We start from the raw sequence: 24,614 nt of genomic DNA on the forward strand, positions 1-24,614 counted from the left end.
TAGAAATAGGTATATACAAACGGCTGGTATATCTAGTGTTAACTAAATGAAATTAGAACAACATATACGCGTATCAAATATATTTTCAACAAAATCACAAATATGTTGTAGAAAATATATAATGAGAAAAATTTAATTTTTTTTCATTCAAAAAATATATATTTCAATATATAAAATTGGTATTTTAATGAACGAATAAATAAATATATTTCAGTAAATATAAATATGTACATAATATTTCTTATTTCGTTCGGATGATTGGTATTTTTACAGACAGATAGACAGACAAAAGTATTTATTACAATAATTGAGTATACATTTTGCATCGTTATTAATTTCCCGTAGGGTGAGTTATTGTAATCGTCAAAAAATCGAAATTGAAAATTTTTGCATTTCTCGACGTTTTGAAGGTTTTTGAACATTTTGGCATACCTCAGAAAAATGGATGTGTGTGTGTGTGCATTTATGCATTCCAGACTGGTCTAAGTATGTCGGACTCAATACCGTTCTGGTATAATACCGACTAAAACGTCCGCTTTGCCCTTGCATCTGGTCCCCACGGAAACCGCCATTAGGCATTACTTCGTGGGGGAGGATCTAGAATGTTATAATTCTTAACTTGTTTGTTACTCATCTTACAAGTGGGCGAAGTCCCATTCATCCTTTCTCTTTCCATAGAGCGCAGGTCAATTAGTACCTATCTCGCAAATCTGCCTATGGCGTTCCAAGCAGCTTCACTGCTCAGCATCACTTCAACAACATTACCTGGGGTAATTCTGCGGCTCAATGTCTCTTGCACATCGTCCCGTGCAGCGCCAAATCGCGGCACACAAAAAACACATGCTCAGCGTCATCGATTTCGCCCAAACAATATGCGCAATCCGGCGAGCTATAGTGCTTGAAGCGGTGTAGGTAGGCTCGAAAACAGCCGTGCCGAGATAGCATTTGTTTAGTATAATAATTTACTTCTCCATGCTTGCGACTTAGCCAGACTTTGATGTGTGTGTGTGTATGTGTATGTATGGATACAATTTTACGTCCTCGTTTTCGGGCGCACGGATCAACCGATTTGAACGGTTCAAAAAACATTCGATTCCTATTTATAGGAAGATGTGCTGATTTGTTTTTGGCAAAGGCAGGTCCAGCAGTTACGGAGATAAAGAGCAAAGAGTGCAGAAAATAAAAATGGAGTTTTTGAGAAAACGGAGCTTCCTATTTGAATGATCTAAAAAACATTCAATTAGTGATGATTGGGAGAAGTGGTTATTAGTTTTTGGCAAAGGCAGGCCCAGTCATTTCGAAGATACAGAGCAAAATGTACAAAAAATGGCAGTTTTTGAGAGAACTAAGCGTCCGATTTGAATGATTCAAAGTACTTTCTGCTTGTTTTAACAAAATAATTGATTTTGGAATGAAAATTTTGTTTAAATTTTTTTTAAAATTGTTTTTTTTGCATATCGAAAATAATTCAGATTTTATTTTTAATTCTGACTAAAGTTCTAATATACGTTAAACTAATATTTTCAACTTTGCAATTCAGTTTATATAATTACTAGCTGACCCGGCGAACTTTGTTCCGCCATAATGGCAATAAATAAGCATTTTTTTTTAATGGAAAAAATAAAAATAGAAATAAAATAGCAACATTAATCATTCATAATGATTTATTCATTTTAGTACCTCTTCATTGAAGTACCTTGTTATACACAACATTTTTTGTTTTGTTATCAGGCGCAAAAACAAACAACGCAGATGGTTTTCCGACCCGTGAACATGCCACATATAGTTGTCCATGGGAAAAACATGAATGTTCCAAATTCAAACCACAAACTTTTAAGGATTGCCCTTGTGATTTGTTGATGGTCATGGCAAATGCAAGGCGTATTGGAAATTGAAGTCTTTTGAATTCAAACGGCATATCGGTTGGGATCATCGGTATTCTCGGAATGAGAACTTCCTCACCTTTAAATTTTCCTATCATTATGGTAGCGTAAATTACATTGTTCAACAATTTTGTAACCACCAAACGCGTACCGTTGCACAGTTTTGGTTGGTTTATGTTTCGAAGCATTATTACTACAGAGCCAACCTTTAGGAGTAAATTGTGCGGCGGTAAGCCAGGCACGTCCAAAGAGTTTAAAAATTCAATTGGATAGTTGGTGGCTTCATCTTCATTTGTGACGCAGTCAATAGATTTGAATGAATGCATTGTTCCAATTATTTTATTTTAAATTATGTGGTTTAGGTCATCTACATCTTTATTCTTTGCTGCTAAAATTGCCCGCTCACTCAACCATTCATTATTTTTGCAATTAGGAATAATTTCTGGAAATACATTGTTGATAAGTTCGTCTTTTGATGAGACAAAATTACAAAAATTGTTTGAAAATGATATTAATCCGCTCGATTCATCGACAGGTACTTGACCATTACCAATACTCAGCAATTGCTTCGAGAAATCTTCAGCAAATGTATCATTAAGCAATGTAACTCTCATGTTTGTTGTCAGTTGCAGTTTCTTCACATAGCGCCATAGATTTGACGATTTGAGGCAAGCGTTTATTTCGTCGGCAACTGTAGATCTTGGAATTACTGGCAGTATTTGGCGGAAATCGCCAGACAGTAAAATCATTGCTCCTCCGAAACATCTTGAGTCATTGCGTAAATCTTTTAATGTTCGGTTAAGTGCTTCTAATGCACGTTTATGCGCCATTGTGCATTCGTCCCAGATGATGATTTTCGATACCGCTAAAACTTTGGCCATTGCTGAGTGTTTTGCAATATTACACGTTGGTTCTTCAATAGTTTGAAGATTTAACGGTAATTTGAATGCAGAATGAGCCGTACGGCATCCTTCTAACAATGTGGCTGCTATTCCAGAAGAAGCAACTGCAACCGCTATGTTTGATCTCGCCCGAACACTTGCTAAAACTAATGACATGAGGAATGTCTTGCCAGTTCCACCAGGAGCATCTAGAAAATATAAACCACCATTTTCATCATCGATTGCCTTCATTAAAGTATCATAAACTTCCTTTTGTTGGCAATTCAACAGGGGAACATTTGTTTGAACTACTAAATCTAATTCCTGGTGGTCATATTCACGTTCCCGTTCCAATTCTCGATTAAATGTGTCATTCATTTCACGACATGGTGCTGGCATGCCTAACCTGATCAATAAATTACCGCACATGAGGTAACAGATATCTTCGATCAAGAGTAAAGCACGATTGTGTACTTCCTCATTCATCTCAATATCGAAATTTCTAGAACTAACACGAATTTGATGTAAAATATCTTCTGACATATTGTCCTTGTATTTGTGCCACAGGTTACATGGATTTGATGGAAAACATGTCGAAATTATTATAGCGAATAATGTGCGTATCTGGCTTGGGGATGCAGAGATAATGGCTTCAGCGATTGTCGTATCCCAATGACTATCGTTTTCTAATAATTTCAATTCCTCACATGCAGCACGATATGTTGGGAATATTACACGATTAACAGTTCGTAGTGACTCAAATGACGTTGGCCCACGCACATTAACCAGCAACAACCGCAAATAAAAACATTCAATATTCTTTGGATGAACTGTATACATTCGACCAAGAGCTTCAGTAGAACGCATATCTGGATACCCAGGAACCGCATTGCCTTTCTTCCGTCTTTGAAAATTCTTCGATGAAGCATTCCAAGTATAATAACGTGGCATCTCCGAGTAAAGCAAAGTTCGTGCAAACTGATCTCTTTGGTAGATTGCAAAAAAACTGGTTAATGTAGTTGCTGCAGGTGTTTCAGCACGTTGCATAGCATTCGAAGCCGTGAAATATACTCTTTGACCATTCTCCAGATGCACCGCCAAATGCATAACAGTAGGATGACGTTCGTGAATGGGAAATGCGAATATACGCCAAATCGGTTCATTACAGTTCACATAACGACCAACTTGATAGCGTGAAATTTCATCGTTGTCATTCGAGGATTGCAATCCAAAAACAGCCATATCACTGCCTTTCGTGACATATTTGCAAATATATTTGATGGACTTAACTGAATTACAGTATTCAATGTTGCAATGCGTCTTGAACGATTTAGAAATAAGTGGCGAATATGGAACAATCCAACTGTTGTCAACAACAAAATCTATTCTTTTCACTTTCGTTGTGACAGTTTGACCGTTGTCATCTGGTGATCGACGACGATACAGCGGATAACCATCATTGCCAGTGACAGTCTCCGCTGTTAATTTCCGTGGATATCGTTTAGAGCACTTTCCATCGACCATGCAAGGTGATTGGGGATTGATGGCACCACACGGTCCATGAATCATATTAGAAGTAACAACATCATGTAGGTCTGGATCGACTTCATAATCAGGAATCTCGGCACATATGATATCATCTATTTGGTCAGGCTGAATTCTTTCCACTAACCAAATAATAATGTGCGCGTGTGGCAAGCCTCGCTTTTGCCATTCGATTGAATACATCCAGCATCGAGTTTCTCCAAAGACGCGCTCTTTAACAATAAAGTTCATCAGGGACCGAATTTTTTGCCTGAATATACGTGCTGTAATGTCGTGCCTATCACTTGATGTTTGTCCGGGAAGCAGCAATTCAGTAATTTCTATCCATTTTGGGTTGCAGGTAAAAGTTATGAAAAGATCGGGTCGACCGTAATGACGAACATATGTCATTGCATCTTGTGCATATTCATGCATATGTCGTGGACTACCAATGTATGTCGCCGGCAGAATAGTTAATCGGCCAATATTAGCTGCATTTCCTTCAGTACTAACTGCATCACGTAAATGGACGTACTCCTCAGAACGCAGTTTGGCTTGGTTGAACCTAATGAAATTTAAACGTTCCGTTTCTATTTTTACATACATGTCAACGCAATATTGCTGAAACAATCGACGAAACCGCAGCAAATAGTTGTCAGCATTTTGACGAATCATCAAACGATATGCATAATAATTCATCGAGCTAACATTCTTTGTAGTTTCTTCGCCTGAAATTTAAAATTTGAAAATTATTCATTTTATAGGCAAATTGTAAAGGCAAACAATACAGACATTAATCATTTTTTCAAAAAGCTTTTTTTTAAATCAGTGTCTTTCACATATAAATGAAATAAATTATGATACTGATTCTCACCATTCAATGGATTTTTCATTTTAATATTAAAATAATATCCATCTTCTCCTTGCCAAAACATCAGCGGGTATTGCAATGAGTCATATGATCGATGTGTTTCAGATATTTGTTGCAGTTGCCCAGTATCGCGACGTGAAAGCACAATATCGCGTTTTTTCAATTGTTCACCAACAATCAGGATGGCAACTTCGTCTACTTTTGGAGCATTAAATGTCCTTTCGTGTGTTCCAGATGGTCGTTTATCTGCTCTGATGACAACTTTATAGTCATCACTTGGCATGAGCTCTAAAGCACTCTTAAACAACCTCACCAACGTATGATGTTCATGAAGCAGACACTGTAAGTCGTGAAGAATTGCTCGCTTCATTCCTGCATTGATCTCTAGTCGTCGATCAAGTTGTTCTTCCATGTTGCCCATGAAATATATTTGTAAAAATTTATTCTGTGTATCTTCAAAAGGTAGTAATGATCCAATTCGATGATGAATCTGTCCTTGTATCTACAAAATAAAAACCAGACAGTATTAACTTAACGTTATAAAAACTTTTTTTCGGTGGGAGAAAAAGTTCAGAATTTGCTAATAGATGAAGTAAGTTATTCTTTAACTACATTCTATATAGGTACAAAAATAAGTACCTTAAATGACGGATTAAATCCTCGTTCATCGATAATATCTGCCCCAAATGACGTCATTTGGAAACAACCATTGTATTTTTGAGTATTTGCAAGAAAGTGGCGTGATTCTTGTGTTTCGCCACAAAGCAATGAATACAATGGTTCAGGTGGCGGAGTCAACAATGGCAATTTGACTTTACCATTAAGGCAGCATAATCCAGGCGTTTCTTGGGGAAACTTCAATGCACCACAATGCTCGCAAACTACGTCCATTTTGCCAATGCAGACGCTAGGATGCAAGCTATAATCATAGCTGCAATCGTATTGAAATGTTTCTCGATTCAAATTTCTTCTTCTGCATCGCAAGTTAACTATTTGTTGATCTATGTTGTTACCTCGAGCACGAAGTCGAGCTATTCTTTCGCGTTTCTGTTCACGTGCAATTCTTTGTTGTTGTTCAGTTCTTGCATTTACAATATTTTGCAGTCTTTTTGCATTACGGCTTTGTCGGGAAAGATTCGATCGTCTTGGTCGCGGCATTATTAATGAAACTTCACTTCACCTTATTTATATATATATATATATATATATATATATATATATATATATATAAAACCAAGAACTAATATTCATTCACTAACTAATATTCAACATGAGGTAGTAGAGGTCAGGCCCTATTATCTCAGTACAAAATCCGCGTTCACAACGCGTAGTTCCAGTCACGACCGCTAGGCGCAAATTTGGCGCTAGTGAGCCGATGACAAGTTTGACAGGTTAGTAATTCACGAGCAATGTGTACCAGAAATGTCAAAATTTTGTTTTGATTCTTATTGTGATTGTTGTGTTTACAAGTGTTTTATAATTGTTTATACGGTTTCATTTGTGTTTCAAACAAAATCTATAACTCTTAAATGAAGAGGATATAAAGCAGTTGTTAAAGCAGTGTATATAATAAAAATTTAATCACAATACATTTTGGGAGCAAGCTAGGGCTCTTTTATAAGAAAGGCAAGGCTCCTCTAACTTTTCAGAATTGTATTAAACTTTGGAGGCTCTTAAATATATATGGAAAAGCATAAATAGACTAGACTTTACATTTTTTAGGAACGCCACTGAGTTAATGAACGAAATCCAATTGCCGTGCAAGATGATAAAATAAGTTAATTTAATGCAGCAGTTTTTTGAATATTCAAGATAATATCAAGAGCCATTTAGCATGACTGGATTTATCGCAAAGAATGTGCTGGAAAGTGACAAATCTTACTTGGAATGATTATTAGTTAATAAAGTAATGCACAGACACTATAATTTAAACACCATGTTTTGTGTTCACACCATTATTGGTAGTGAATAATGAATGATTATCCACTTGAAGGCAGGAATCCTGTAATTCGTTAAACTTTTTATTTTTCCTTTTTTTTAAATAAATATGTTTGTTGCAACATATTGCTATTTACTTTGATATCTATTTTAATATATGTATTATTGTTTGGTATGTTTTGTTATTGTATAACAATGTCAATATAAGACTATTGTAATGCAAAATTTAAATACAAATAAATTATTTTTAAAATTGACAATTTTCTTTTATTTCTAATTTTGGCGCTTTAATTTGAATGCATTTTGGAGCACGAGGCTGCCGAGCGACATGCGATTAAAGCGCCACACCCAACATTGCGGTCCCTAGCTCTCTGAACGCAAATACCGCGAGAGAGAAACGTCTATATTAGTATATTGTCTAGGGTAGAGGTTAGAAACACCGAATGACATTTGACAATCGAATGTAAATGTCATGGATGAAATCATTGATAGCATCATAGATTGAATAAACTACATGGATAGTTTATAAATAATTAATTTTGAATTAGAATGAAATAAAGGGATAAAAAGTATCCTAAGTCCTTCTCCTGGCTCTAAACTACCTCCCTGCCAATTTTCATCTAAATCGGTTCAGCCGTTCGTGAGTTATAAGTGTTACCATATAAAGCGATCCTCTTTTATATATATAGATTATAAATATTAGACAATGTTACAATATTTATAATAATCTATTTGAAAACATTCAATATCCTCGAATATTTCGTTACGGTACGGGAAGTTCCAGCAATTTGCCTTAAGGCACGATTTGCCACACACCCCACTAGTTTTAATACATATTTGTCTACCCGGGGGTACTTTATATATCATATTTGATCTCAGCATATACAGTGAATATTGATTGTGAATACAGCGAGATGTGTGACAAATTGTCTGGCAAAAAAGAGGAAAGAAAAATTTTCCTCAAAAAAAAAAAACACAAAGCAATATTGATAATAATAGTTAATTACACAAATAAAAAGAAAAACAAAATAACAGTTTTATTCGCTCTGAAGGAAAATCTGTGTCGAGCCAAGTATCATTAGCCGCTATGGGTCGATCAGTATTTAGATTGGCATGGCGTGATTACCAAACTACGTGTCTAGTGTATTGGCCGAGACCCGCGTTGTTGGTATTAGGATGATCGCCGGTACGTCAGTCTGTTTATGTATGTATTTTGTAGAGTAGTAATGTCTAGTCAGTGGGTCCCTTATTTTGTTAAGTACTAGTCGTAGTGTCTTATTTTGTAATGTCTGTAGTTTCCGTAAGTTGGTCTTAGTCGTCGCGTTCCATGCCGGAGCGGCCTATGTCAGTAACGGTCTTATAAGTGTCAAGTAGAGTGTCCGCTTGTTCTTCACGCTTAGCGGGCTGTTGTGGTTCAAGAAAGGTCTCAGTAGATTTAACATCCCGTAAGCCTCCACAATTTTCGTATTAATATGTTTTGCGAAGCTAAGTCTATGGTCCAGGCTCACACCAATATATTTAACATCCTTGGACCACTCAACTTCACAGTCCAATACTTTAATTTTGTCCAAGTCAGTCAGTCTAGTCGTGGCATTTAGGCTCTTTGTAAATAAAATTGCCTCCTTCTTTTGCGGATTCATCCTGACCTACCATTTGTCAGTATATTCGGTTAGCTTGTCTATGTGTGTCTGTATCTTTGTAGTAAATAGCGTAGATGATCGTGATAATTTGTATATGGCAGTGTCGTCAGCAAAAGTCAGTAACGATGTGTCGGCGTCAGAGGGTATGTCGTGAATGTAGACGTTAGACAGTGGTGATCCCAGGATCAAGCCCTGCGGTACTCCCGCCGTCACTTGTTTAACCGTCGAAAGTCCGTTGTCTACTTGTACGGTAAAGTTGCGGTCTAAGAGGTATGAGTGTTATGTTCTTGTAATGTACGGTAGAAAGTTGAGTTGGATGAGTTTATAAATAAGTCCGTCCACCCAGATGGTATCAAACGCCTTCTCAAAGTCGAGTAACACCAATCCGGTATGGTTTCGTTTGTTAAAATTGAGAACTGTATTTTATATAAGTTGTGTCAGTGGGTGTAGTGTGGAGTGTCGTTTGAAATATTGGCATTTTGTTTATGTATGTTCTCAAAGTTTTTTGCCAATATTTCCGCCTTGTGTGCTGGTGTCGTTGCGTAATTGTTGTCAGTTAATTTGAGTGGAGGTATGGTTGTTGGTTTCCGCGTCAGTCTTTTTGCTGTTTGCCAAATTTTGTGTGGGTCAGTATTTAATTTCTCGAGTCTTTTGGTCCAAGTGTTGTTTCGGTGGTCACGTATTTCATTGCAAATAATTTTTGTCAGTGTTTGTATCGTATCAACGTACGATACCTAGTACTATAATACAACGTAGTATCTACCGTCAAAAAAAAATCATAAAAATCGTCGAAAAGACATTTTTTAACACTTTATTACAAGTAAACGTCCCGAAAAACGTGGACAATTTTTTTTCACTTTTCTGCAATTTACAAAGAAACGGTTCGCCCGATCGTAGCGTTGACGAACGATAGTCCTCATAGAGGTACATCGAATGGCTTTCAAAATTTTAAAATCGGTCCAGCCGTTTTTGAGAAAACGTCGATTTACGGCAATAAATCTGTTCACACACATGCACACACACATACTTTTTCCAGATATGGTCTCATTCGATTCAGAACGGCTTGAAACGTCGAGAAAACAAAATTAGCAAATGGGATTTTTTGATGAAAACATAAACTTCTCCTTCGGGAAGATAATACAGAAATTTCTTGACAAGAGCCTGAAATAATATATTTTATTATTGATTACGGCTTGCTTATGAACAAATAAATAAATAAATAAATAAATAAACAAGATCATGAGTCACGCAAATTCACTAGCAAACTCCTAAATAATAGAGAACTATCGACGAAGGTTGAAAAGAAAATTGGAATAACTCATTCATTATTTATAAGGAATTATTTTATAAGTAATAATTAAGATTATATAATTATCAATAAAATATTGTTAATATTATAATAAATAGGAAAACAACTATTGAGTTGTTTTCCCAATATGCCCATTTAGTATACAATGTCCCTTTACGGCTGAGAATTGTAAATTCTTCAAATTTATTAAATGTCCTTAAGTGCACAGTTGTAAATAAAATAGAGATTAAAAAAAATATTTCCAATAGCTCAATGTATTTTAATGTCAAGTTTATTTTTATTTTTATTTGCCTCCGCTTTACAGCATTTTTAGCCTATAATAATCACTAAAAATTTAGTTAAGTTAGTTTAATTTAGTTATTTTCTAGTAATATAAATAAAATACTTTTTAATAAATATATTACTTTGGAATTGCACTTTTAACTCATTCAATATTTATAACTATATGGATTATTTATATTTAATACAAATACGCACAAAAAGTATGAAACAATTGTTGCACTATATACCGCCATTTTAACCCATAGCGATACGATTCATCTCCATAGCATACCCGAAGTAAACCTATTGGGTTGACCCCTGGCAAAATCACGGCTCTGACATAAGTGTCGCTATGGTTTCAAATATGTTCATATAGAGTACCAGTTGTTTGACCTCAGGTTAAACCTACAGCCCATTGTGACCTCCATAGGTCGACCCTTGGTCAACCATGTGCTGTATATTATGTTTAAAAACTATTATTAACAAATTTGATATGACGATGATGAACGTGGAGGTAATTTTTATGAACAAGATCTATTCATTGAGTATAAAGACGTACAATATGAACAAACACTTTATGTTGCCGACACCGCCGCTTGTCGATGTTGCCACTCGGACCGATATGTCTAAAACGTATAGCATGAGATCAATTTTTAAAATAATACTGGTAGTACTGATATTTTTATATCGACACCGGTATTGAATACCGGGCAAAAATCGTTCAGAATACCGCTATCAAAATCCCGGTATCGTAAGCCCTAAGAGTGACATGTATAAAGTAGAACTGATGTTTCAACATCGAAAATACCGACATTTTTAACATAAATACCGGTATTAATATCACTGAAAATTTAGACGGTAAATTGGTACGCCGGCATCGCATTCCCTATGCATTATTATATACGGTAAACGGTATCACTAATAACATTTGTTGGAGTCGAGCATATGTATATTGATATACAGAAGAAATTAACAATATCCTAATACAAAATTTTCACTAAAGAGTTAATATTGTACTGGTAAGAAAGTGGCATTTTGCCTTATGGCAAGTTGTATGAACTTCCCTAAATGTGTAAGTAATATATTTAATTCATTTTTAGTGCTACACATTATTATTGAAAAACGTAAAGTATTTTCTAAAAGCGCGGCCGGTTAATTCATTTTTTTTAATACACATACATAGATACTTTTTCAAAACTCGGTCTCATCCGATCTAGAATAACTTGAAAAATCGAAAACGGATTTTCCGCCAAAACAAACCTTTCCTTCGGTAAGTGAATAATATAAAACATATTTTGAATACAATTATTTTAATTAATGCAATTAAATGTATTAGTAGTTAACGTACCTGGGACCTCCATTGTTTAACATGGCTTTAGTTTCATGACCAGTGTACAAAACTAAACCCTCGACATAGTCAGTATTTTTTATACGGCTTTCTCGGAGTAGCAAATTTTCATTCGAAATTGGAAATCGTCTTCCTTCTTGATCTATTAATGTTCCATGAAAGTGATACAGCTTTGTACTAGGTTGGGCCACCTCCACATAAGATGAAAACTTACTTGCAATAAAATTGCCCTGCTGAAAATATAAGGAAATTTGTTCAATGATAGTTTGAATATTACTCTGTATTAAATAAGTTCGCACTCAAACAATGAGTTTAAATCATAAAGTTAGGTTTGGGATAATATTATTTAACAATAATGGTTCAACTTTAAAGTAACTAGGGCATGAGTATCAATACACTATGCTGTACATATGATAACCAAAGTACCAATGTAATGTGTGTATGTACAGGTGTATTTGTGTTTGTATAAATATCATAGTTTAACATTATATAAATATAAATATAAATATAAATATAAATATAAATATAAATATAAATATAAATATAAATATAAATATAAATATAAATATAAATATAAATATAAATATAAATATAAATATAAATATAAATATAAATATAAATATAAATATAAATATAAATATAAATCTAATATAAATATAAATATAAATATACTATAAATCTAATATATAACTATAATATAACTCTCTAAATATAAATATAAATATAAATATAAATATAAATATAAATATAAATATAAATATAAATATAAATATAAATATAAATATTACACACATTATATGTCACATTACTATATATTTAACTGTATATATCGGCGTATAATATGTATATTGAACTGTAATAACAATTCGAATCATTATTTTGTTTAATAATTACAAAACGCGTTGCTAGTTATATGTAGCTTACGCGGTCATCGGAAGTGCTTACCGTTGGATTTTGTAAATAGATTGTAAACAATAAATTAGTATATAAGAGTTAGACAAAAGTTAGACAGTCAAGCTTGGAGTCAAACTTGGAGTCAGACTTGGAGACAGACAGAGTTAGTCAGGCATAGTATTCAGTAAAATGTAGTCTTTGCTGATATGATAACCAAAAGGTTATCAACAATTATTGATTGTAAAAATAGTGAATAATAAAAGTATCATTCAAAGAAAGAAGTGTGTTTACAAATTACTATCAAATAGCTGTTAATAGGAATAAATAAATTTAGAATTCAGTTAGCAATTAGCACTATACCAAATTTTGACGGTAATTCAGATGACCTCTTTAAATTTTTAAGTACTGTAGACTCAATTTTAGATAATGCAGATTTTGAGACATATAAATTTATATCAAAAATAATTATATGTAAATTAAATGGAACAGCTTTTGATTGCGTTAGACGGGCTGATTATCAGTTATGGGAACCAATGACCTTAAACCAATTCTATTTAAACGTTTTAAGGATAGAAGGTCAATCACTGATTTACATCAAGAGCTAGCAACAACAACAAGAAAAAATGAGGAATCAATTGAGGAATTTGCTGAGAGTTGAGGTTTTGCTAACGTTAATTAATAATGAATGTTATTTTACACAGAATGAAATAGTGTATGCATCATATTGTGACCTAGCCTTGGCAGTTTTCATTGAAGGACTACCATTTGACTTGAAAATTATAGGTTAAGCAGTCAAACCTGAAAATTTGAAGGATGCTAAGCACATTGCTGCAAGGGAAGAAAACTATTTGAGGGGGTTGTTCGGTTTTTATTTATTTTTTTTTCAATTTGGAGATTTTTTGATATTATGAAACCTTAGAATTATTTTAAAAAAAAATCATCTCAAAATTTATTTTTTGACGAAGTTATAGATATACGAGGTGTGTTCAAAAAGTACCCGGAATTTTTAAATTTCGCGGGTCTGGAGTGTCTGATTGTCAAAATTTTTTTTTTATTTATTGGTATACATGCCCCTAAAGTATGATGAAATTTTCAGCTATATTCACTGTTTACTTTGTCTGTGGTAGTCGCTAAGTTCGACGTGTTTTTCTGAGCTCGGCGATTTTTACAATGGAAGAATTGAAAAGTCAAAGAATTTGTATTAAATTTTGCGTAAAAAATGAAATAAAGTGTAACAAAGTGTGTGAAATGTTACAAAAAGCCTATGGTGAGTCTGCTATGAAAAAAACAAGTGTTTACGAGTGGTATAAGCGTTTCCAAGATGGCCGCGAAGACGTTGAAGATGACGAACGCTCCGGTCGACCCAGCACGTCAACAAACGATGAAAATGTGAAAGAAGTGGAAAAAATGGTTATGAATGATCGCCGAATCACAATTAGAGAAGTTGCTGATGAAGTTGGCATATCAATTCATTAACAATTCATGGCTGTTGCACCACGATAACGCACCTGCTCACTCGTCGTTGCTTGTTCGTAATTTTTTGGCCAAAAACAATACCGTAGTCATGCCCCAACCTCCATATTCACCAGATATGGCTCCGTGCGACTTTTTCCTATTCCCAAAGTTGAAGAGACCCATGAAAGGACGGCGGTTTTCCTCGATTGAAGAAAATCGCTGAGAGTGCTCAAGGACATATCAAAAAGTGAATATCAAGGGTGCTTCGAAAATTGGAAAAAACGCTGGCATAAGTGTATTATATCTGGGGGGGACTACTTTGAAGGGGACCACATTAATGTAGACGAATAAATAAATATTTTTTTGAAAAAACGAAAATTCCGGGTACTTTTTGAACAGACCTCGTACTTTACAAGTATTTTCAACTTTGCAATTCAGTTGATATAATTCTTATAAATATTAGACAGAGTTACAGTATTTATTTATAATAATCTATTTGAAAACAATTAATAATCCTCGAACGTGGGAAGTTCCAGTTCCAAATTATTATATATCTTTACGTTTCAAAGGTTTCTGAATATTTTGGCATACCTTAGAAAAAATGGATGTTGGATGATGGAAAAGTGTGTGTATGTGTGTGTGTGCGTGTGTGTATGTGTGTGCGGATACAAATGTTTGTCGACGATTTCGGGAACACCGATCAACCGATTTGAATAACTCAAAAAACATTCGATTCGTATTGATAAGGAAACGTGCTGATTGGTTTTTGACGAAGGCAGGTCCAGCCGTTCCGAAGACACGATGTAAAAAGTGTCAAAAATGGTAACTCAGTTTTTAAGAGAGCGGAGCGTCCGATTTTAATTTTTCAAAAAACATTTTACTTGTATTGACAAGATGAAAAATTGGCCAATTTTCATGAAGGCAGGTCTAGCGGTTTCGGAGTTATAATAAAAAAAGTTAAAAAAAATGCCATTTGGCGGTCAAAAATGATCATTAGACATATGCACATAAAATTATCAGATATTTTATAGAGATTTTAACAATAAGTATAATTTTTTTTTACATTTCTATGGGTTCCGTACCAATGCTTATCCGTTAGACGGCGGCGCGGCACTTACGCGCTTTGACATTTCGTCTCTATGCAGTTCAAGCAGTACGATTGCTTTGAAAAAAAGTTCAGAATTTCCAAAATATGGCAAAATGAAGAAAACATTTTTTTTACAAAAAATTTTTTGTTATCAAAAAAATTTTATTTTTTCAAAAAAGTAATTTTTTGTCAAATTTATAGTTTCACAAAAATCTACTTTTTTTAAGTAAAATTTTTTCAAAAGTGTTAATCGTTTTTAGAAAAAATAATAATTATTGGTACGGGAAGTTTCAGCAATTTGCCTTAAGGCACGATGCCATGCACCCCACTAGTTTTAAATATTAATGAATTGATAATGTTTGACTCATCGCATCATAAAAGCAACTTTTGACACAAATTTTGACTGTAATATTTTCTCAAACCTTAATTATGGTTCCTTAGATCGTACCCACATTACTTGGATAACTGTGGTAATTCTAGAGCTAATACATGCAAATTTGGCGAAGGCAAGTCTAGCCGCTCCGAAGATACGGGGCAAATAGTGCCAAAAACGGTAACTCAGTTTTTACTCTCAATAAAAATAAGTTAAAAAAATGTCATTTGGCGGTCAAAAATGTTTATTGGACATACGTACATCAAATTATCAGATATTTTATAAATCAGATATTTTCGTACCTAGATTTTTACTTATGGTAAGGGAAGTTCAAGCAATTTGCCTTATGGCCCAAGGCCATGCACCCCATTAATTGCAACCACATTTGGCATTATATTCTTTTTTGCAGTTGCAAAATATAGTGTTAAGAAGTTTTTCGGGCTCTGGTAGAACTAATGTTTGTAGTGCGTCCGATGCAGCCTGATTACCAAGCCACAGTTGAACTTGGTAGTGTACCCCAAAAAGATGTTAAACAACTACTGAGGTAAGAGGAATATTAATTGTACTTGCCTTTTATTGCAAGTATTTTTAATAAAACACGCGTATCGGAACTTATCTAAGCAAGTTGTTTTTTAAGAGCTCCGTACATAGCCAGAAGAAAGCAAATTCCGCTAGTAATAACTTCTTGCAGAGTTGAATTATTTTTTAGAGAAACTGCAAAAGTTGGACTCTTTTGTTCCCTTGCGTGTGTTCATTGTCAGGGCTGATCGTGTTCTAATGTTGAGCCGGCAACTGTAGAGGACTGCTTTGATACCAACGAGAAATCGCTATTAGAACCATTCATTTATTCTGAGAGTGAAGAAGAAAAAAAAGCAGAAAAAAAAGATGAAAAAGAAGAAGAAGATGAAGAAAATCAAAAAAAAAATGTAGAAACATTTGAAAATTATGACCCGCAGTAATAAATTTAGTTGCCTTTTTATTATTACCACCTTAATCCACGAATATTATTTTGCAGTGATTCCGAAACATACAAAATCACAATGAGATAGTCCTACTGGGTAAACCACGTTGAAAAAACGCGCTAAGCACACTACCACGTAGGTGGCGTTTAAACGTGCTTTTCTATGTGATATATCTTTAAAACGGTGACTCCGAATAAAAAAAGTATTGATGCATTTTTTGTAGATAATTTTATGCTCTACAATATTGTGTCAGGTAATTGTACGATAAAACTGGCTATTAAGCTGAAAATCGCAAAAAGTTTATTTATTAAACTCAGACCTTGTGCTATTTTTTAGCTCGCATCAGAACGATGTGGACTTTCGAGATTTCTTTTATAATTGTATTTTAAACAATTTTGCCAAGTGACAGCCCATTATGAATTATTGTAACCCTGAATACGTAAATTGACCGGGCTATATACAATGTAATATCAATTTTATAAACTATGAATCAAAATTATCCTCATTTAAGAATTTTTTCATAAAATTGTGGAGAATCAAGCAGGCTAGACATGGTGGAAAAACAAATAACTCGTCATTTTTATTAATCATAAAATTTTGTGATTACTAAATTGTTTATATTTTCATCTAATGGTTTTTATATTTTTATATTCATAACTTTTCCCTACACTGGTGACCTACGACGATTGTGATAAAGACAGAGAAGGAGCATGAATCGGAAATTTAAAAAAATGTAGACTTTGATGCAGCACCATAATCACTGGTCTCCGTGACTACTTATAAGGTACGTCCAGTCCTCGGGTCAGTGCGAGTTAACCCATTTACTCTACTGACACCGGACTTCTGTTGGTACACCCATTTTGTATACCCAGACCTCAGTGTTTATTGCTGACACAAAAATTAATTCTGAGCCTAGACCTTTGGTCATGAATTGAATTCATTATCAAATGGTTCACTGGAATCGCAATTCAACCTCTCCTTGTCCGTTAACTCACCAAATTGTCTTTTGATGCATAAGACTTTGTGACTGCATCTTGTCAAGTTGATGACTCTTTAATACGCTCTTCTTCGAATCACATCCGATTCGAAAATCCGATGTATGATCCAAAGGGCTACAAAAGTCGAAGAGATTAATATAATCATTGCAAAAATCCATATTCTTACAGAGCGCCATCTATTTACCCAAAATATTATAGAAATTAAAATAAATACAGTAGATCGTGGCGGAATCTTCGAAGTTTACCAAGACATCGAGGTTCAGAAAATTTACCTGACGACTAAAATTTCATGACTCCCGTAATTAGGTTTACACAACTAAACCAGTGAACCTAATTCCGTGAGTATCCCGCAATTACGAGAAGCAGACTTGAAATAGTTTCATCTTTTATTTTCAACTGTGCTTAAATTCGGCGGTGTTTCTGGTGTTATTAAGTTTGTTAATGACTACAGAATACTGTAACGTAATTACGGTATATGTTTTTTTTAATTTTTAACCCTAATAATTGAGTTTGAAATGACTACTCTTCAGTAAGAAAGTACATGATTTTTTTCACTTATTTGCATTGTTCCAATATACCTAGAATATTGTAGTAATGAGAGTATCATTTATTTCTACCTTTTCATCTATGATCAATTATTTCTATTATATAAATTGAATAAAAATACAGGTATACCCCGTATAGCGCACGGTACTTATAGGGCGCGGATTTACTAGGGCGCTGGTATGTATGTATGTATGCAGAGATCTAGGGACATTCCTGTTAACACGATAGTTTTAATCCGATTAAGCTTTTGGAATATAACCATTATATAACCTGCATATTATTAAAACAAACATACATCGTAAGTTATTAAATTAATATGAATTGCAATTACTCGAAAATAAGATGCCGAGGCTACTCTTAAATGCAGTAACTTTCTAATAGTCTAATACAATTTATTAAATATTATTAAAATTATATTCAAGATCAGTAAATTTATTTGGGTATGATTTCAAATCGGACTTTTAGTTTTTCAAAGAACGATGGCTCCAATTAAATATTCACCCAAAACCCCGAAAAAAGGCTTTAAAAGAAATTTGCCATATTATATTAAATGTATTTTAAAGCTTCTAAAACATACAAAATTCCCAATCAAACCTAATTTGAGCTAGTAGTTATTGTTAACTTGAAAGTCTTTAAAGATTATTGTAAAGTCTTTAAAGATTTATGTTTGTTGACAGAATTACAAGTTTAATTTTTTTACTTTGAGTTTAAATTTTATATTTATTTTAAGTTTATATTTTTGTTTAATTGCCGTTAAAAATTATTCCTTTATTGTTTCATTTATTTGATTTACCGAAACAGTATTGATAATGATAATTATACTGCTATTACTATAATAATACCAGCTTTTATTTTATTTTTATTTTAGAAGTTTTTTAACTTCTTATAATTTTATGACTTTTATAAAACTAAATAAATGTTTAAAATCATATCAAAGTATTATTTCATAATTAACCGCACTTTTTATAACCCTTTTTTATAACTATATTTATCAAGGCAATACGATCAAAAATGTAAGCATCGTGCGCTATCACGGAATAACGTACAACGACTCCCGGCATTATATTCACGAGGCCGAATTTTATCACAGAATTAGGGACAGACGCGTGGTTCAGCAAAATGCCGATTATTTCTATAAATGACGTTCTACGACGAAAAATCTTGTTTTATAATAATCTTAAAAGTCTAATTATTAAAATATCTAATAACAGATTTAGTTCGTCCACTTTCCTATTTTCTCTAAAATTCGTCTTTAAAGTCAAACGTTCCTTAACATCCCGTAATATGGTACGTTTACCTTATATTAAAAACTTTAAATACGTTTTTCTCAAAATGACTTTTTTCAATGCGGTGCCACAAATTAAAAAAAAACTAGAAGTCGGATCGACTTGCATTTTTTTTCATTTGTTCACCACTGCAAAACCTAGTCCCCCTACCTCAAACAACTTGATAACATTACGCAAAAATTTTTTGCGAAGCTTTTCGCCCCAATAACAAGGCCTTTTTAACACTTTTTTTTAAAATAGCTGCCATTTTTTCCTTCTTGCTTTATTTCTTTCATTTTGGTAGGGGGACTGGACTCAAACTTCTTCTTCAACGTAGTTTCTTTTTTTTTGTTTCGGGCGATGCGCAACGGATTTATCTGTGGCACCGCAAAAGAGATCGATTTTGCAGGGCCGACTTTGGCGCCCCCTGGTTAAAAGATGACGGCGAAAATAAAAAAGAAGATAATTTCGTAATATTCTATGATTTTGTAATTTTTGTTTAAAAAAAAACCGCATGTTTCTTTGATAAATACATTTCGAGAAAAACAAGAGCAAATACCTTGCATTTTTTGTACAAAAAAAAAAAAACAACCCCCTTAAACATTAGATCTGATAAAAAATACAATCGATTCGTCACTTGCATATACTGCAAGAAAAAGGGACACCACATTAACCAATGTCAAAAACTTACAAATAGGAAAAGAGACGACAAACTTAGAATCTACAATGGTGGAAATGACGATAGAATGGACTACGAAAGTAATAAGGATCTGAAACATACAAAAACATATGATGGCATTCATGACAACTAAAGAAGAATACGAAGAATCCGAAGAACAAGAAGAATACAAAGCAGAAAGTTTTACTCACAACACCAAAATAGAAGAGTTGATGACAATCGCTGCAAATTCATATGAAGAAGAAAACGTTCTATATGTGGCAGAAGATATGGACCAAACTATACGAACAAATTCATACGAAGAAGAAAAGGATATGAACATATATGTGGCAGAGGATATGGAGCAAACCCAAAATGACATGAAAGAAATAAATGATAAACAAGAAGAAATAAGAATACTTAATGATGAAGGACCAGAATATATGAAAACTATTCCCATTGAAATAAAGAAGAAAAAGAAAACGAAAAGAAATATATTAAATAATATTATATTTTTAATTATTATATTACATATTAAAAGAAGACAAATTAATGATCCAATTGCAGAAGAAAATAATCAAGAAATCAGGGAATATAAAGTTAATATAATAAGAAAATTACCTTTACAACGGAAATTGTCAATAAATAAAAATATAGCCACTATGACAGATATGTTCAACCGTAAGAATATGAATTTGAACACAAGGGAAAAATATGCACATTTACAAAGCCAAATCAGCGGAAAATTGATATCAAACACACGTAAAGAAGAGGAACATTCCCGATTTTATTATATTCAGAACAGCACCAAAATTGTTCAATTATAAATACCGGAAGAAAATTAAAACTCGCCAGGTGTAACCACAATAGTAACAACGCAATTCATTTTGTTTGGTTGACATAAGCGAATTCTCATATTTCAAAGCAACATTTGTTCAATTTTGATTACCTAGCAAATTTTGCATGCATCAAGTATTAACAATACAACGTAAATTTAATTTTTTTTACTATTTATGATTTAAATTATCAAATGCAAGATTATTTACGCCATTAATATTTTCTTGTAGATTTTAAAGACATTTTTCATAGCATGATTTTATGCTCTATTGATATACAAGTGTTTGAAAACAAAAAAAATATTTTGCTTCATTTATGGTAAGTTGTTCGAAGCATATTTTGTTTTACCGGAATAACATTTTAAATTTCAGTGATGCCTTTATATTACATAATCAGCGACCATCTAAATTGCATTTAACTGCTGATTTTTTTTGTACGTATGTTATTAAAGATTTATTAATGTAGAGATAAAATAAAATTATTATTAGATATTTTTTCAGAGCACATTATTTGTAAACATATTCTAACAGTAATAACACTTTTGAGGACAAAAGTTTTTAAGGGCCGAAGGAAGAAGAGATGGAACTCATTTTTTGTTTAATTTTTTCTCAATTTTTATAGTTTTCCGAAGACAAACAACTTTTGAAGAGGGAGGTTGAACTGTAATAACAATTCGAATCATTATTTTGTTTAATAATTACAAAACGCGTTGCTAGTTATATATAGGTTACGCGGTTATCGGAAGTGCTTACTGTTGGATTTTGTAAATAGATTGTAAAAAATATATTAGTATATAGGAGTTAGACAAAAGTTAGACAGTCAAGCTTGGAGTCAAGCTTGGAGTCAAACTTGGAGTCAGACTCGGAGACAGACATAGAGTTAGTCAGACATAGTATTCAGTAAAATGCAGTCTTTGCTGATATGATAACCAAAAGGTTATCAACAATTATTGATTGTAAAAATAGTGAATAATAAAAGTATCATTCAAAGAAAGAAGTGTGTTTACAAATTACTATCAAATCGCTGTTCTACCTAAAGGCCTTTCTCACTACCAGTGGACTCTGGAAAGTCCACATCACAAATATAATATTTCAACAACTATTCAACTGTTCACCGCTCGGATCCAGCCTAGCATTACAATTCCTGATCGTACTGGTGATCCAAAACATACATCCAAAGGCATTACCAACTACACCAGGACAGTTTAATATATTGGCGTATAATAAATAAATAAATAAATAATAATTAGAAACTTCCCAAAATGTGTAATAATTGACTTAATCAGCCGAAATTGTGGTTTAGATATTTAGATAAAATTTTCAACTTTTTTTCTCAAAAATAAATTTATCGATAAATCTAAACATTGCAATTTCCAATAGAATTTTCTAAAACACATTAAAATTATGTGTTATTATATTGATTATACTGCACAGATAAGTGCTTGTATATCCTAAAATTGTAGTCTATTATTTTAAATATCAATGAATTGATAATGTTTGACTCATCACATCATAAAAGCAACTTTTGACACAAATTTTGACTGTAATATTTTCTCAAACCTTAATTATGGTTCCTTAGATCGTACCCACATTACTTGGATAACTGTGGTAATTCTAGAGCTAATACATGCAAATTTGGCGAAGGCAAGTCTAGCCAAAAACGGTAACTCAGTTTTTACTCTCAATAAAAATAAGTTAAAAAAATGTCATTTGGCGGTCAAAAATGTTTATTGGACATACGTACATCAAATTATCAGATATTTTATAAATCAGATATTTTCGTACCTAGATTTTTAATTACGGTAAGGGAAGTTCAAGCAATTTGCCTTATGGCACAAGGCCATGCACCCCACTAATTGCAACCACATTTGGAATTATATTCTTTTTTGCAGTTGCAAAATATAGTGTTAAGAAGTTTTTCGGGCTCTGGTAGAACTAATGTTTGTAGTGCGTCCGATGCAGCCTGATTACCAAGCCACAGTTGAACTTGGTAGTGTACCCCAAAAAGATGTTAAACAACTACTGAGGTAAGAGGAATACTAATTGTACTTGCTTTTTATTGCAAGTATTTTTAATAAAACACGCGTATCGGAACTTATCTAAGCAAGTTGTTTTTTAAGAGCTCCGTACATAGCCAGAAGAAAGCAAATTCCGCTAGTAATAACTTCTTGCAGAGTTGAATTATTTTTTAGAGAAACTGCAAAAGTTGGACTCTTTTGTTCCCTTGCGTGTGTTCATTGTCAGGGCTGATCGTGTTCTAATGTTGAGCCGGCAACTGTAGAGGACTGCTTTGATACCAACGAGAAATCGCTATTAGAACCATTCATTTATTCTGAGAGTGAAGAAGAAAAAAAAGCAGAAAAAAAAGATGAAAAAGAAGAAGAAGATGAAGAAAATCTAAAAAAAAAATGTAGAAACATTTGAAAATTATGACCCCCAGTAATAAATTTAGTTGCCTTTTTATTATTACCACCTTAATCCACGAATATTATTTTGCAGTGATTCCGAAACATACAAAATCACAATGAGATAGTCCTACTGGGTAAACCACGTTGAAAAAACGCGCTAAGCACACTACCACGTAGGTGGCGTTTAAACGTGCTTTTCTATGTGATATATCTTTAAAACGGTGACTCCGAATAAAAAAAGTATTGATGCATTTTTTGTAGATAATTTTATGCTCTACAATATTGTGTCAGGTAATTGTACGATAAAACTGGCTATTAAGCTGAAAATCGCAAAAAGTTTATTTATTAAACTTTAACCTTGTGCTATTTTTTAGCTCGCATCAGAACGATGTGGACTTTCGAGATTTCTTTTATAATTGTATTTTAAACAATTTTGCCAAGTGACAGCCCATTATGAATTATTGTAACCCTGAATACGTAAATTGACCGGGCTATATACAATGTAATATCAATTTTATAAACTATGAATCAAAATTATCCTCATTTAAGAATTTTTTCATAAAATTGTGGAGAATCAAGCAGGCTAGACATGGTGGAAAAACAAATAACTCGTCATTTTTATTAATCATAAAATTTTGTGATTGCTAAATTGTTTATATTTTCATCTAATGGTTTTTATATTTTTATATTCATAACTTTTCCCTACACTGGTGACCTACGACGATTGTGATAAAGACAGAGAAGGAGCATGAATCGGAAATTTAAAAAAATGTAGACTTTGATGCAGCACCATAATCACTGGTCTTCCGTGACTACTTATAAGGTACGTCCAGTCCTCGGGTCAGTGCGAGTTAACCCATTTACTCTACTGACACAGGACTTCTGTTGGTATACCCATTTTGTATACCCAGACCTCAGTGTTTATTGCTGACACAAAAATTAATTGTGAGCCTAGACCTTTGGTCATGAATTGAATTCATTATCAAATGGTTCATTGGAATCGCAATTCAACCTCTCCTTGTCCGTTAACTCACCAAATTGTCTTTTGATGCATAAGACTTTGTGACTGCATCTTGTCAAGTTGATGACTCTTTAATACGCTCTTCTTCGAATCACATCCGATTCGAAAATCCGATGTATGATCCAAAGGGCTACAAAAGTCGAAGATATTAATATAATCATTGCAAAAATCCATATTCTTACAGAGCGCCATCTATTTACCCAAAATATTATAGAAATTAAAATAAATACAGTAGATCGTGGCGGAATCTTCGAAGTTTACCAAGACATCGAGGTTCAGAAAATTTACCTGACGACTAAAATTTCATGACTCCCGTAATTAGGTTTACACAACTAAACCAGTGAACCTAATTCCGTGAGTATCCCGCAATTACAAGAAGCAGACTTGAAATAGTTTCATCTTTTATTTTCAACCGTGCTTAAATTCGGCGGTGTTTCTGGTGTTATTAAGTTTGTT

General features: G+C 33.3%; 1 protein-coding gene across 2 annotated transcripts in view; it reads right to left on the minus strand.

Annotated features, from left to right (window-relative positions):
- The window catches only part of LOC113370306 (probable phospholipid-transporting ATPase VD), a 420,055-nt gene that overhangs the window by 294,892 nt on the left and 100,549 nt on the right, over window positions 1–24,614 (minus strand). The window contains exon 3 of one of the 2 annotated variants that reach the window (XM_026610976.1): window positions 11,656–11,885. In XM_026610976.1, coding sequence (XP_026466761.1) covers window positions 11,656–11,885 — 230 coding nt within the window. Of the gene's footprint in view, window positions 1–11,655; window positions 11,889–24,614 lie in introns of both variants that reach the window. The other variant, XM_026610975.1, reaches the window with a different exon arrangement.

This window comes from Ctenocephalides felis, unplaced genomic scaffold (genome assembly GCF_003426905.1).
Source record: "Ctenocephalides felis isolate EL2017-DRISC unplaced genomic scaffold, ASM342690v1 CF-g0.4_SCAFFOLD_01492, whole genome shotgun sequence".
NCBI lineage: Eukaryota > Metazoa > Arthropoda > Insecta > Siphonaptera > Pulicidae > Ctenocephalides > Ctenocephalides felis.